The following is a 16,291-nucleotide window of genomic DNA, read 5'->3' as shown; positions in this document are numbered from 1 at the left end:
GGAAATCATGTGCAAATGAACTAACAGCGAGCAGCTCTCATTTGCATGCGATTTCCTTCATGCATGCCTGTTCCTTTCCGAATCGCTAAGGGATCGGTAAGGGAAGGGCTTTTTCTGTTCAGTTAGTGCATCAGTTAGTCCACTGCAGTGCCCCCTAGGGTGCCCTGGAATGTCAGGGGGACCAGTGCACTACGAATGCTGGCTCCTCCCATGACCAAATGAGTTGGATTTGGTCATTTTTGAGATGGCCGTCCTCAGTTTCCATTATCGCCGAAAACCGGGGACGACCATCTCTAAGGTTGACCTAAATGTTGAAATTTGGGCGTCCCTGACCATATTATCGAAAACGAAAGATGGACGCCCATCTTGTTTCGATAATATGGGTTTCCCCGCCCTTTCGCAGGGACGTACTGCGAGGACGCTCTCAGGAAAACTTGGGCGCCCCGTTCGATTATGCCCCTCTTGGTGAGATTCTGGCTCACAGGCCGTAGGTTGGACAAGCCTGTACTACATAAAAGACTAGCTTCAGAACTCAAAGAACAACCCTGAAGAAAGTCACAGTACAATAGTTGAACATCGGTTCCACTTCTCAGAAGTGGCCAGACCTAGACAATCATGATGCCAGGCTCAGAAGCCTAAAAGAGAAGATACACGTCCATTCCTCATTATTAAGACTAGCTCTTTAGAACTCCAGGGTAGGTGACCAATCTTCTGGCTAAGATGGCAAATACCATCTGTGGCTGGTGAGCATGACTGGGTCCTTTTCTCAGAAAGCACAGGCTATGCAAGGTGGAACACACTTGGACAACCTACGGAGTAAAACTGCATGTATTTAAAATGCCTACGAATCAGTAGATCTTTGCAGTACCAGTGATGGTGAGAGTACAAATGGGTCTTGCCTAGTGACTGGGACCCTTACTGTGCTGCATTAATGAGATGCTATTGTGACTAGAACTTGGTTTACATTAGCTAGGAGACACTTTTGTTAACTTTTGCTAGCTACCCTTAATACACTCCCAGTTCATATGGACACCATGCCTAGGTTTCCGTAACCCTATAAGTGCAAACTATAATGGACAGGAGAGAGACTGACTGGGTCATTTGTCTCATCCAACTCATTAGGACAAAGTTTGGGTCTGGTCCTTTTCTGGGTAGCCAATGTAGCACAGTAGAGAAAAACAAGGTGTGGCGGCACAGCAAACTACACTCTGCACAAAAAGCAATTGCTCCAAAGTAGGTTGCTCCAAACCTGGACTGGCCTGGGGCTCTGGGAGGGTAATCAGTCAATGTATTGGTACCATTCCTTAACCAGGGTTATGAGTCATCCATTCCTGGTAAGCCCTAGGACCTAGGCAGCAGAAAGTGAGCATCCAGTGCGGTGACCAATTTCTTTGTCCAGTTGAGCTGGGGTTACAGTATGAATGTTAAAATGGATGATAGCCAAGTGGTGGAGAGAGTTCTCACCACATCATTTGTAACCAAATAGAGAGGGGGGGAGAAGCAGGTAGCATGGAAAACTTGTTAAATGACTGAAGTATATCTGGTCTACCTGGAAGGGAAGAAAGGGGCTCTCTGTGTCTGCTGGGACTCATGACTTCAGGTATGTCTTCTAGATCAGTGGTTCCCAAACCTGATCATGGAAGCATCCCAGTCAGTCTGGTTTCCAGGATATCCACAATGAATATTAATGAAAGAGATTTGCAAGAAATGGACGCAGTGCATGCAAATCTCTCATGAATATTCATTGTGGATAAGCTGGAAACCTGACTGGATGGGATGCTTCCAGGATCAGGTTTGCGAACCACTGTTTTAGAATAGGTTTCATAAGAACAGAAGAATAGCCATACTGGGTCAGACCAATGGTCCATCTAGCCCAGTATCCTGTTTCCAACAGTGGCCAATCCAGGTCACAAGTAACTGGCAGAAACCCAATTAGTAGCAACATTCCATGTTACTAATCCTGGGGCAAGCATCAAGAAACTAGCCCAAACCTTTTTTTAAACACAGACAAGCTAACCGCTGTTACCACATCCTCCGGCAAAGAGTTCCAGAGCTTAACTATTATTTGAGTGAAAAAATGTCCTCATTTGTTTTAAATGTATTTCCATGTAGTTTCATTGTGTCCCCTAGTCTTTGTACTTTTTGAAAGAGTGAAAAATTGATTCACTTCTACTCGTTTTACACCACTCAGGATTTTTACAGACCTCAATCATACTCCCCCCCACCTGTCACCTCTTTTCCAAGCTGAAGAGCCCTAACCTCTTTAGCCTTTTCTCATATGGGAGGAATTCCATTTCCATCATCATTTTGGTCACTCTTTTTTGAAGCTTTTCTAATTCCGCAATATCTTTTTTTTTTAGATATGGTGACCAGAATGAACGCAGTACTCAAGGTGAGGTCGCACCATGGAGTGATACCGAGGCATCCGTTTTCTAATAATTCTTAGCATCTTGTTTGCTTTTTTGGCCACTGCCGCCACACACTGAACAGAAGATTTCAGCATATTGCCTAAAATGACACCAAGATCTTTCACTCAAGTGCTGACTCCTAAGGTGGATCCTAGCATCAGGTAACTGTAATTCGGATTATTCTTTCCAATGTGCATCATCTTGCATTTGTCCACATTAAATTTCATCTGCCATTTGGATGCCCTGTCTTCCAGTTTCCTAAGGTCTTCCTTCAATTTTTTACAATCCTCATTTTTTTAAACAACTTTGAATAGTTTTTATTTTATTTTTAGTTACATTTGTACCCCGCGCTTTCCAACTCATGGCAGGCTCAATGCGGCTTACATATACAGGTACTTACTTGTACCTGGGGCAATGGAGGGTTAAGTGACTTGCCCAGAGTCACAAGGAGCTGTGCCTGAAGTGGGACTCGAACTCAGTTCCTCAGGACCAGAGTCCACCACCCTAACCACTAGGTCACTCCTCCACTTGTGTCATCTGCAAATTTAATCACCTCACTCATCGTTCCATTTTCCAGATCATTTATAAATATGTTAAATAGCACTGGTCCCAGAACAGATCCCTGCAGAACTTCACTATTCACCCTTCTCCATTGAAAAAAATGACTATTTAATCCTACCCTCTGTTTTCTGTCCAATAACCAATTCCTAATCTACACCTGAACATTACCTCCTCGTGACTTTTTAATTTTCTCAGGAGTCTCTCATAAGGAACTTTGTCAAAAGCTTTCTGAAAATCCAGACACGCTACATCAACCAGCTCACCTTTAGCCACGTTTATTTACGCCTGATCTAGTCACTACTTTGGTACCTGCAAACACCCCAGGCACTACTCATGGCCCCGATACACATTCTGCTCCTTGCCCTGTCCCTTCCTAATCTCTTCCGTCTCCCTGTTCCCCTACCACTGCCTTCCTCAGGAACTCACTGCCCACCCATATCCTCTTCCGTCCTGCTCACTATCTTATTACCCTACCCACCCACCTCACCATCTCTCCTATCCACCTCTTTCTTCCTAGCCCTCAATCTTCAACACTTCCTTCCTGCCATTAACCCAACCCCATTCCTCTTAAGCGCACCCCGCCTTCGCCGCCCTACCTCCCCCACCCTCCTCCGCACTCTCTTGCTCCTTCTCCTGCTATCCGCGGGTGACATCAATCCCAAGCCAGGTCCCCCACATCTGTCCTCGTCCTATCCACACAAACGGGATGTCTCCAATCTCATCCCTATTCCCCTCTTCCCTCCCCTTCTCGTGTGCCCTGTGGAATGCTCACTCGGTCTGCAACAAACTTCCCTTCACCCATGATCTCTTCATCTCTCGTTCTCTTCAGCTACTTGCCCTAACTGAAACCTGGCTCACTCTTGACGACTCTGCATCAGTCGCTGCCCTTTGTCACGGAGGTTCTCTCTTCTCCAACACTCCCTGCCCTGATGGCCGTGGTGGAGGCGTTGGGGTTCTACTCTCGCCCTCTTGTAGCTTTCAACCCCTCCTCCTACCGCAGTCTTACTGCTTCTCCTCCTTCGAAGTGCACTCCATCCGTCTTTCCTACCCACTGCCACTCAGAGTTGCAGTCATTTACGGCCCCCCCCCCCCGACAAGTCCCTCCCCTCCTTCCTCACTGACTTCGATGCCTGGCTCTCAGTTTTTCTTGAACCCTCATCTTCGTCCCTCATTCTTGGTGACTTTAATATACACGCCGACGACCCATCCGACTCTTATGCTTCCCAATTCCTCACTCTGATATCCTCCTTCAACCTCCAACTGAGCTCCACCACCCCTACTCACCGCTCTGGCCTTTGTGTCAACCTCGTCCTCTCCTCTTCCTGCTCACCCTCCGATTTCTGCACCTCTGCTCTTCCTCTCTCAGATCATCACCTGATCACCTTCACACTTCATCACCCTCCCCCGCAGTCCCGTCCACTACTAACCACCAGTTCCAGAAATCTCCAGGCTGTCAACCCTCCCACCCTTTCCTCTCAAATCTCCAATCTCCTCCCGTCCATCATGTCCTCCGAATCTGTTGACAAGGCTGTCTCTACTTACACCACCTCTCTTTCCTCTGCCCTGGATACCCTTGCACCATCCATCTCCCGCCCCACACGACATACTAATCCTCAGCCCTGGCTGACCCCTTGCATCCGATACCTTCGCTCCTGCGCACGATCGGCTGAACGCCTCTGGAGGAAATCTCACACCCAAAGTGACTTCTGTCATTACAAATTCATGCTATCCTCCTTCCAGTCCTCCCTATTCCTTGCCAAACAGGAATACTACACCCACCTGACTAATTCTCTCAGCTCCAACCCTCGTCGCCTCTTCGCCACCCTTAACGCCCTCCTCAAAGTGCCCTCCGCTCCCACCCACCCCCTCACTCTCTCCTCAATGTCTAGCCGATTACTTCCGCGACAAGGTGCAAAAGATCAACCTTGAATTCGCTACCAAGCCACCTCCTCCTCTTCACCCTTTAACCCACTCCCTCAACTATCCAACCCAAGCCTCCTTCTCCTCTTTTACTGATATCACCGAAGAGGAAACAGCCCAACTTCTCTCCTCCTCGAAATGCACCACCTGTTCCTCTGATCCCATCCCCACCAATTTACTTAACACCATCTCTCCCACTGTCACCCCCCCATCTGTCATATCCTCAACCTCTCTCTCTCCACTGCAACTGTCCCCGACTCATTCAAGCATGCTGTTGTCACACCGCTCCTCAAGAAAACTTCACTTGACCCTATCTGTCCTTCCAACTATCGCCCCATCTCCCTCCTACCCTTCCTCTCCAAGAAACTTGAACGCACCGTTCACAGCCGCTGCCTCAATTTTCTCTCCTGTCATGCCATCCTTGACCCGCTTCAGTCCGGTTTTCGCCCTTTACACTCGACGGAAACGGCTCTTACTAAAGTCTGTAATGACCTGTTCCTTGCAAAATCCAAAGGTCACTACTCCATCCTCATCCTCCTTGACCTATCCGCCGCCTTTGATACTGTTAACCATAATCTACTTCTTGTCACACTATCTTCACTTGGGTTCCAGGGCTCTGTCCTCTCCTGGTTCTCCTCTTATCTCTCCAACCACACCTTCAGAGTTCACTCTCATGGCTCTTCCTCCACTCCCATCCTGCTCTCTGTTGGGGTTCCTTGGGACCCTTCTTTTTTCAATCTACACCTCCTCCCTGGGCTCACTGATCTCCTCTCATGGTTTCCAATATCATCTTTATGCCGATGACACTCAGCTTTATCTTTCCACACCAGACATCACCGCAGAAACCCAGGCCAAAGTATCGGCCTGCTTATCTGACATCGCTGCCTGGATGTCCAACCGCCACCTGAAACTGAACATGGCCAAGACTGAGCTCATTGTCTTCCCACCTAAACCCACTTCTCCTCTCCCTCCACTCTCTATCTCAGTCGACGGCACCCTCATCCTTCCCGTCTCATCTGTCCGCAACCTTGGAGTCATCTTCGACTCCTCCCTCTCCTTCTCTGCCCATATCCAGCAGACAGCCAAGACCTTTCGCTTGTTTCTCTACATCATCAACAAAATTCGCCTCTTCCTCTCTGAACACACCACCCGTACTCTTATCCATGCTCTCATTTCCTCTCGCCTTGACTACTGCAATCTGCTCCTCACTGGCCTCCCACTTAACCATCTATCCCCCTTCAATCCGTTCAGAACTCGGCTGCGCGTCTCATCTTCCGCCAAAACCGTTATGCGCACATCACCCCCTCCTCAAGTCTCTTCACTGGCTTCCGATCAGACACCGCATACAATTCAAGCTCCTCCTACTAACCTACAAATGCTCTCAATCTGCAGCCCCTCATTACCTCTCCACCCTCATCTCCCCGTACGCCCCTACCCGTAACCTCCAATCACAAGGCAAATCCCTCCTCTTGGTACCCTTCCCCACCACCGCCAATTCCAGGCTCCGCCCTTTCTGCCTCGCCTCACCCTATGCCTGGAATAGACTCCCTGTGCCCATACGCCAAGCACCCTCACTGTCCATCTTCAAATCTCTACTCAAAACCCACCTCTTCAATGTCGCTTTCGGAACCTAACATTGTACCTAGTAACCTAGACTGTTCCAGCTATTGATTGTCTACTCCAATTATTGCTTGTCTGCTCTCCTTGTCCGTCTTGTCCTCTAGATTGTAAGCTCCTTTGAGAAGGGACCGTCATTCTTTGTTTATTGTACAGCGCTGAGTAACCCTAGTAGCGCTCTATAAATGTCAAATAGTAGTAGTAATAGTAGAAATGAAGCAAATTGGTGAGGCAAGACTTCCCTTAGAAGAACCCATGCTGACACACTTCCACTAAACCATGTTTGTCTATGTGTTCTGTAATTTTATTCTGTATAATAGTTTCCATCATTTTCCCTGGCACTGAAGTCAGGCTTACCAGTCTGTAATTTTACAGATCACCCCGGAAAGCTTTGTAAAAATTGCTGTTACATTGGCTACCCTCCAATCTTCAGGTACAACAGATGATTTTAATGAGAGATCACTAACAGATCAGCAATTTCATGTTTGAATTCTTACAGTACCCTGGGGTGTATGCCACCCAGTCCAAGTGATTTATTACTCTTTAACTTGTCAATTTGGCTCATTATCAGGTGAATTTTCAAACGAGAAGGGCAACCATCTTCTGACACAAATCGGGAGATGGGCATCCTCTCAGGGTCACCCAAATCGGCATAATCGAAAGCCGATTTTGGGCGTTCTCAACTGCTTTCCGTTGCGGGGACGACCAAAGTTCACAGGGGCGTGTCGGCACCATACCGAAGGCGGGACTGGGGCGTGAATAAGAGATGGGCGTCCTCGGCCGATAATGGAAAAAAAGAAGGGCATCCCTGACGAGCATTTGGCCGACTTGGTCCATTTTTTTTTCACGATCAAACATAGTAACATAGTAGATGACGGCAGAAAAAGACCTGCACGGTCCATCCAGTCTGCCCAACAAGATAAACTCATATGTGCTACTTTTTGTGTATACCTTACCTTGATTTGTACCTGTCCTTTTCAGGGCACAGACCGTATAAGTCTGCCCAGCACTATCCCTGCCTCCCAACCACCGGCTCTGGCACAGACCATATAAGTCTGCCCAGCACTATCCCTGCCTCCCAACCACCAGTCCTGCCTCCCACCACCGGCTCTGGCACAGACCGTATAAGTCTGCCCAGCACTATCCCCGCCTCCCAACCACCAGCCCCGCCTCCCAATCTCCGCTCAAAGAGCTCACAAAACAAAAGAAGCAAGTTCCCACAATGTTTCTGCACCAATATAACACGTACTAGGGTGTCCCTATAACCAGCCCCTCCAAATAACACACTGATTTAGGATTAATAACAAATTACTACTGTACGTACGTACAAAAAGTTATTCCATTATTATACTTCCTCTGCGTACATCCGTATGCTGCACAAAACCGGCATGTTTGAAAATATTAGTGAGATTAAATAAAAATGCTACCAACAGGGACGACAACATGGATGCACCAGCTGCTAGGTTTGTTTGCTTTGTTTTAAAATAAGTAAAAATAAAATAGTCACAATTAATACCATTTATTAAACTTGCTGTGTCTGGGGTCTGGAAATCCCTGCAAGACCCAGTCTCAGATTTGCAGAGGGAATTTATCTGAGACCTGGAATCAGCATCAAAAAGGTGCCCGAACTGACCAGATGACCACCGGAGGGAATCGGGGATGACCTCCCCTTAACTCCCCGCAAGTGGTCACCAACACCCTCCCACCCCAAAAAAATAAAAATTTAAAAACATTTTTTGCCAGCCTCAAATGTCATACCCAGCTCCATGACAGCAGTATGCAGATCCCTGGAGCAGTTTTTAGTGGGTGCAGTGCACTTTAGGCAGGCGGACCCAGGCTCATCTCCCCCTATCTCTTACACTTGTGGTGGTAAATGTTGAGCCCTCCAACCCCCCCCCCCCCCCAAAACCCACTGTACCCACATGTAGGTGCCCCCTTTCACCCCTTAGGGCTATGGTAGTGGTGTACAGTTGTGGGGAGTAGGGTTTGGGGGGGGGGACGTTTGGGGGGCTCAGCACCAAAGGTAAGGGAGCTATGTAGCTGGAACTATTTCTGAAGTCCACTGCAGTGCCCCCTAGGGTGCCCGGTTGATGTCCTGGCATGTCAGGGGGACCAGTGCACTACGAATGCTGGCTCCTCCCATGACCAAATGGCTTGGATTTGGTCATTTTTGAGATGGGCATCCTCGGTTTCCATTATCGCCGAAAACCGGGGACGTCCATCTCTAAGGTCGACCTAAATTTCATTATTTGGGCGTCCCCGACCGTATTATGGAAACAAAAGATGGACGCCCATCTTGTTTCGATAATACGGGTTGCCCTGCCCCTTTAAGGGGCTATCCTGCGAGGATGCCCTCATGAAAACTTGGGCACCCCGTTCGATTATGCCCCTCTAAGTCTTCAAAGTTCACTGAGATTTCTTTCAGTTCCTCCGCATCGTCACCCTTAAAATCTATTTCCAGTACAGGTAGATCTCTTGCTATTGCAGCAGAACTGTTCTGTATATGTGTAATGCATATACTCCCAATCCTTATGATCTAGAGTTCATGGCTTTCCTGGTGTAGTCCATTGGCTCTTTGGAAGCAGGACCCTTGACAATGAGTAGGAACTTTAATCAGACTACCCTGTGGAACCAATGGGGCCTTAATCAAAGTAATCCCAAAGCCTGATAAGGGCCCACAGAGTCCATAGACAAACTCTCCTTGCTCAAGAAGTATCTCAGAGTGATCAACAGCTTAGCAAGGTGGTGTGTTGATGGGGAACTAGTAAGGGAAGGGGGAGCAGTCATATAAATCTTGAAATGTATAATCTGGCCTGCATCATGCAAAAACTGAAAAACTGGTTATATGACATGATACGATGAATATACTCCCTGGGCTTGGGAGGGAGTCTCATACACCTGTTATGCCTTAAATTTGTACTTTTGGCTACTTTAAGAAGCTATGGATTCATCTCCTCAATGTGGTCAGGATAAAGTTGGAGATCAGAGCCTTTAACAACTGGGAGCAGAAAGGACTAGCAGTACTGCAACTGGTACAAAATGATGGGATGATATATTTCTTTCCATATTTGTGGCAGAATTTCAGCCTGGGTGTCAAGAATCTATACACTTGCAAGTGCGGTGTTACATCAAAACGATTGAACAGGAGTCTCTCTCAGGTGGAATCGGTTCTAAGGTTACAAAATTATTTGAACTAAGTCCATGAGAATGTCTCCAACTCAGCACTCCAAAAATCTCTTGTAGACCCGGACTCTGTAGCGAGATATGAAATCGTAGTGGAGAATTCTATTCTTTATGTTCCCTCGCCTTCTGTTATATGCCTTCACAGCACTTGCTCCTCTGCTTATTCATATATTGGCCCTAAGCTCTGACAATTCCTTACTAACTCATATTAAAACAAATTTCATACCCCACTTTTAAGAAGCTTGTTAAGTCTTGCCATTTTAACCAAGCCTTCCCTTTATAAAAGTCAGTTTTTTCCCTGATTTATCCCCTTGGTCTTTGTCCCCTTCCCTCTTTATTTTTCTTCTGTGTTTTTACCTTGTTCCTCCAGGCTCCATAGCCATTTTATTGTAAACTGCTACAATGCCATTAGGTGATGTACGGTATATCAAAAAAAACAAAGTAAGTGGAATAGAGAGCAGGGGCTGCAGTTAAGTGGCTTATGTACACTGAAAGGTGTACCCTAGACCCCCAAACCGATCAGTAATAGCTTGCACAAGAGAATACAACACAAATTCTTAATGTGAACCTGTATTTCACAAATTAGAGCTCACTGAGCAGTAACCTAAATGCTCAGAGTTAGGATCCTGAATCATTTATTTTGGGCCTGCCTGAGAGTACAGGCATTCTGGGAGAAGATTAGCCAAATCCCCAGGAAGTAATAGGTCGGAGGGCAGGCTTAGATTCCTGGGCAGCCATGTTTAACAAATTCACTGCTATAAAAGTGAGGCTGTGGGTGTGCAAGGTGAGTATTTTTCAGGTCTGGAAGGGCCCTACTTATAGTCCGCACATTTGCAGAGAAGAAATACTTAACATAATCTGATACAGATAGTATGTTGTGGAAAAACTGGCAAGGGCATGAATATTCATGGAGAAATGGTAGCTATATATATTTTAAAAAAATTCTTCCTCACATGGCTCAGAGTAACAATCATTTGGTTATGGGAGTTGGGAGCCCTGGCTCGGTAACAAGGGGAAGAGGTAAAGGGATAACTGAAGACTGGGAAGTCAGGAATAAGGGTATTAGGGTTGAGGTTTTTTCACAAATGGGTTAAAGTGGGGAGGGGATATTTTGCTTAAAAATAAAGTTGCTTGTTATGGCTTGTTTCTTGGCAGGAGGGGCCTCAGAGTCACAGGTCTCTCCTGTCTGAGATGTGCATGTATTAAATAACATTTTTAAAAAAAGTTTTAAACATAAAACACACAGTTATGTGGCCTAGTTCACATCAAGAAGTTTAATAAGCCCCTGAGGCCTGCTGGTAGACCAATGTGCCATCCTGCTACCACTCAGAAATGACAGACACTCATTATCACATAGCCCAGCTAAAACAGAAACTTGCAATGAAATATTCTGCTGTATTTTGCATGTGTCTATAATCATAAATGCTGACAGAGACTGCCTACCAAAACAATGATGAAACTGCATAACTTAAGTATGGATTTGCAGTACACAGTGGTTGATAAATGAGGCCCTTCAAGTAAAACTGTTTGCTTTTAGGGCAGGTGAATGACCAAAAGATACACATTCCCTTATTAGCAAATTGCCTTTCCAAAGGCTAAACACAAGAGACTACATATGTACTGTCAGAGCTTATACTTACAGGCTGAGGCTGCTCTGCAATGCAACAGTTGAAACACAACCAGAATTCGCTCATTGTGAATAGTCCCAAGTGCAAGCACCAGTAATGGAGAAAGGATCCAAATCTTTTTAGAAAGACTCCTCAGAGGATGTTCCTTGAATCAAGTATTAGAAAACTGTCCTAGACATCACAGTGTCTTTTTGTCGCAAGTTTTCCTGAGCTATGAAGTCCTTGGTTACTATGGCCACCAAAGCAAAAATTCCTGGCTGGTCGAGATCCTACACCAACCACAGAAAGGTAGAGAAATGCTCTCCTGGTTCTAAAATGACGACGACCGATAACCTGCAAGGAGTGGAAAACGTCATTTTGATTATTATTATACTGCATACAAACCTGAAAGCTACTGAAGCAATGTACAATAAAGAGAATGTTTCTCTAGTTTGCAAATTATTTTTTTGATTTTACCTTAAACATTTAGAGCAAAAGTGGGCAACCACAGTCCTCAAGTGCCACAACCCAGTTGTGTTTTCAAGATTTCCACAATGAATAAGCACAAAATCTATTGAATATAATGGAAGCAGTACATGCAAATCAATCTCATGCATATTCATTGTAGAAATCCTGAAAACCTGACTGGGTGGTGGCACATGGGGACTGTGGCTGCCTACTCCTGATTTAAGGGATAAGTTTATAGGTGACCAGAGTGCATAAAATGGTATTTTACATGCTCAAGTGGTACATACATAAAAGTAGACAACTAAAAGCATTTCAACTACTTTTATGGGATACTTATGTAGACAATCCTGGGCATGGATAATGGACACAATGGGATAAGCACTTGTGTATTTCAGAAAATACAGGCATATTCATAGATTTTTACCAGCACATAAACGGACTATGAAGCAGGTTTAACTTCGTGTGGAAGCCTTTAATGATCCTACCTTATACAGAGCACAGATATGCATATGTTGCATTTAGGAAATAGGCACAATATAAGTGCTTACATGCATTTATTGCTGAAATACAAAAAAAAAAAAAAAGCTTTCTTACGCATTACTTTGGCAACAATACAAAAAACTGTCATACCAATAAAGTTATTGCAATTAACAGTAACAAAGGATTACAGGATAACATAAAATGGGATCTTTACTAAGCATACCAAAAATACTGCTCAAACCCAAAGAAACTATTTTAGCTCTTGGAAAGGTCTTGCTTCGGTAAAACTGAGTCATAAAAGGAGATTATGCTCCAAGTTTTTTTGTGGCAAAATGACATACATAACAAGCTAAAATAATGGCAGCCCAAGCCAAATCAAGGAATGATTGATTTTCCTGTGGGTCTCCCTTGTATAAGCACTGGAAAGTCAGATCAGATCCCATGTACTCTCTGAAGCAATTATAGATATTAACCAGCTAAGAATGCCATTCAGTTCTGTAATGTAAAGAAATCAATTGCTTCGTGTCTGTAGAGATTACTGACAAATCAGCTGATAGAACAGCCTTCATCAGGTTGTACCAGGAACAGAATATGCAATAATCCTAAATACACTCTTTAAAAGGAATGCAAACCTGCCATTGTTTCACTTCTGCAAAGTGCAAATGTGGTTTAGCATAATTTCATACACAAGTCAGGGGAATATATATAAGATTGCTGCTTTTCCCTGAAGATTAGAAATAAGCAGGCAGACTCTTCTCAGTATTTCACAGATCCACTCTCATTTTATCCACCTCATGCAGTTACCCAATTTTCTTCAAAGAACTATAATCTACTGTTCAGTTGCATGGCATGTTTCTGTTCAATGTATTTAAACATAACATGTGGCTATTGGGTCATAACTTAAAACCCAAAGAAATTAGCAAACATTCTCTAAATATACGTAAAATGCAGTTGCATTCAAGTTTTTCCTACCTCCTCCTGAGGCTTGGTTATGTTTTTCCTACCTCCTCCTGAGGCTTGGTTATGTACAGGAATGCTTCAGTAGCTTCCGTTTATATTGCATTACAGAGAACATGGACCCTGGCAACATACACAGCTAGAGCAAGGAACAGTGTATACAGGTTGCCGATATGGATTAAATCCTATAAACTTCAGAAGGAAGATCTCTTTAGCATAATTCAAGTACTATGGTGAGCATCAACAGTAAAATTTGAGAGAATGATTCATACTCCATACCTTAGCTTGGGAGTGAGGCTCAATACTCTCGTGGTATGCGTAAAACTAACCCATTTGGCGACATTGCCCTGAGAGGGTCAATAAAGGGGCAATTCTATAACTAGACGTGCATGGGAGCAAACTCCTCTGTGTATAAAGGCAGACAAAAGTAGCACTTACACATGCAAGCACCTTAAGTGCAATTCTATAAGCATGTGTCAGTGCTGCAGCGCACAAATGCAAGGGGACATACACATGGGCGGGAAATGGGTGCATTTCCCACTTTCACATCTAAGTTACAGAATACTGTATGATGCACCTGCCATTGCTGCATTTATGTGTCCAACGGCTATGTAACTGTGGCTCAATAAATTTTAGGTGCCTCAATGATAACTTAGGCTACAGGCCGACCAAAGTTCGGCTACAGTGCTGAAACTGGCCCAAATTCCTTTTTCTGTCTGGTTTTGGACAACAGTTTATTTTAATTTTCGGCCATGTTTTTGGTTTCGGACAAAAATGACCACGTGTTTTCAGAGGGAGCCAAAAATGTGTGCTTTGTTTCATGTATCTACCTCCCTCCCCCTCCCACCTGAACAGGAATTGCCCCTCCTTCCGGACCCCCTCCCCCACCCATAGGTTCCCCTTAGCCTATTTTACATTCCCTGGTACTCTCAAAGTGGCTCCTATGAATGGGGCATGGCTCCCGCCCTGCCTACATCACTAGACTACCAAAGATTGTAAGTCTGAAAATTTGGAATGATAAGCCCCTTCGGAATTAGTCTCTCTGTGGAGTTATGATATCAACTGTCACTCCAAGAGTGGTACAAAGACAGCCACTGTAAAAGCACTGTTGCTTTTAATTTCAGTCCATGTGTGTAGAGGTAAAATACCAGTCTTATTATTTAAATTAGATTTTATCCTAGAAATAAGCAGTAGATTTTCCCCAAGCCCATCTTAATAAAGTCTTATGGGCTTTTCTTTTAGGAAAATTATCCAAACCTTTTTTAAACCCTGCTCAGCTAACTGCTTTTACCACATTCTCTGGCAACAAATTCCAGAGTTTAATTTCACGTTGAGTGAAGAAATATTTTCTTCTATTTGTTTTATTTACCACTTAGTAGCTTCATTGCATGCCCCCTAGTCCTTGCTTTTTTAGAAAGATTAAAGAGATTCACGTCTACCAGTTCCACTCCACTCAGTATTTTAGACCTCTATCATATTTCCTCTCAGCAGTCTCTTCTCAAAGCTGAAAGGCCCTATCCTCTTTAGTCTTTCTTCATAGGGAAGACATCCCATTCCCTTCATCATTTTCATCACCCTTCTCTAATTCCATATCTTTCTTTGCGACGTGGTTGCCAGAATAGTATACAATATCTGAAGTGCAGTCACACCATGTAGTGATACAGGCATTACAATAGTCTCAGTTTTGTTTTCCATTCCTTTCCTAATAATTCCTAACATTCTATTTGCTTTCTTAGCTGCCACTGCACACCAAGCAAGAGTTTCAATGTATCATCTAGATCTTTCTCCTAGGTGGTGACTCCTAAAGTGGAACCTTACATAATGTAGCTAGTTTGGGTACCTCTTTCCTACATGCCTCACTTCGTACTTGTTCACATTAAAGGGCTCATTTTCAAATCACTTAGACACACAGTACCATAGGTTACTATGAGGCTTATTTTCAAAAGCACTTAGCCTCCCAAAGTTCCATAGAAACATATGGAACTTAGCCTCCCAAAGTGCTTTGAAAATATGCCTCCATGGTACTTTGTATGTTTAAGTGCTTGGCAAATGAGCCCCTAAATGCCATCTGCCATTTGGATGCCCAATCTCCCAGTCTCATAAGGTCCTCTTGCAATTTTTCACAATCCTCTTGTGATTTAACAACTTTGAATAACTTTGTAAGTTATTACCTCACTAGTTATTCCCATCTTTAGATCATTTATAAATATGTTAAAAAGCAGCAGTCCCAGCACAGACCCAAGGGGAAACCCACTATCTACCCTTCTCCATTGCAATTGTGAGAAATATGTACAGTGGTGGAAATAAGTATTTGATCCCTTGCTGATTTTGTAAGTTTGCCCACTGACAAAGACATGAGCAGCCCATAATTGAAGGGTAGGTTATTGGTAACAGTGAGAGATAGCACATCACAAATTAAATCCGGAAAATCACATTGTGGAAAGTATATGAATTTATTTGCATTCTGCAGAGGGAAATAAGTATTTGATCCCCCACCAACCAGTAAGAGATCTGGCCCCTACAGACCAGGTAGATGCTCCAAATCAACTCGTTACCTGCATGACAGACAGCTGTCGGCAATGGTCACCTGTATGAAAGACACCTGTCCACAGACTCAGTGAATCAGTCAGACTCTAACCTCTACAAAATGGCCAAGAGCAAGGAGCTGTCTAAGGATGTCAGGGACAAGATCATACACCTGCACAAGGCTGGAATGGGCTACAAAACCATCAGTAAGACGCTGGGCGAGAAGGAGACAACTGTTGGTGCCATAGTAAGAAAATGGAAGAAGTACAAAATGACTGTCAATCGACAAAGATCTGGGGCTCCACGCAAAATCTCACCTCGTGGGGTATCCTTGATCATGAGGAAGGTTAGAAATCAGCCTACAACTACAAGGGGGGAACTTGTCAATGATCTCAAGGCAGCTGGGACCACTGTCACCACGAAAACCATTGGTAACACATTACGACATAACGGATTGCAATCCTGCAGTGCCCGCAAGGTCCCCCTGCTCCGGAAGGCACATGTGACGGCCCGTCTGAAGTTTGCCAGTGAACACCTGGATGATGCCGAGAGTGATTGGGAGAA

The 16,291-nt window shown here is 44.6% G+C and overlaps 1 protein-coding gene across 3 annotated transcripts in view; it reads right to left on the bottom strand.

The window, feature by feature from the left end:
• Nucleotides 1–16,291, bottom strand: part of CDC42SE2 (CDC42 small effector 2) — a 121,068-nt gene that overhangs the window by 87,897 nt on the left and 16,880 nt on the right. For all 3 annotated transcript variants that reach the window (XM_030193598.1, XM_030193596.1, XM_030193597.1), the window contains exon 2: nucleotides 11,330–11,650. In XM_030193598.1, coding sequence (XP_030049458.1) covers nucleotides 11,330–11,383 — 54 coding nt within the window. In that variant the 5' untranslated portion in view covers nucleotides 11,384–11,650. The remainder of the gene's footprint in view (nucleotides 1–11,329; nucleotides 11,651–16,291) is intronic.

This window comes from Microcaecilia unicolor, chromosome 2 (genome assembly GCF_901765095.1).
Source record: "Microcaecilia unicolor chromosome 2, aMicUni1.1, whole genome shotgun sequence".
Taxonomy (NCBI): domain Eukaryota; kingdom Metazoa; phylum Chordata; class Amphibia; order Gymnophiona; family Siphonopidae; genus Microcaecilia; species Microcaecilia unicolor.
The sequence above is the reverse complement of the archived record's forward strand: the minus strand, read 5'-3'. Positions and strand labels throughout refer to the sequence as shown.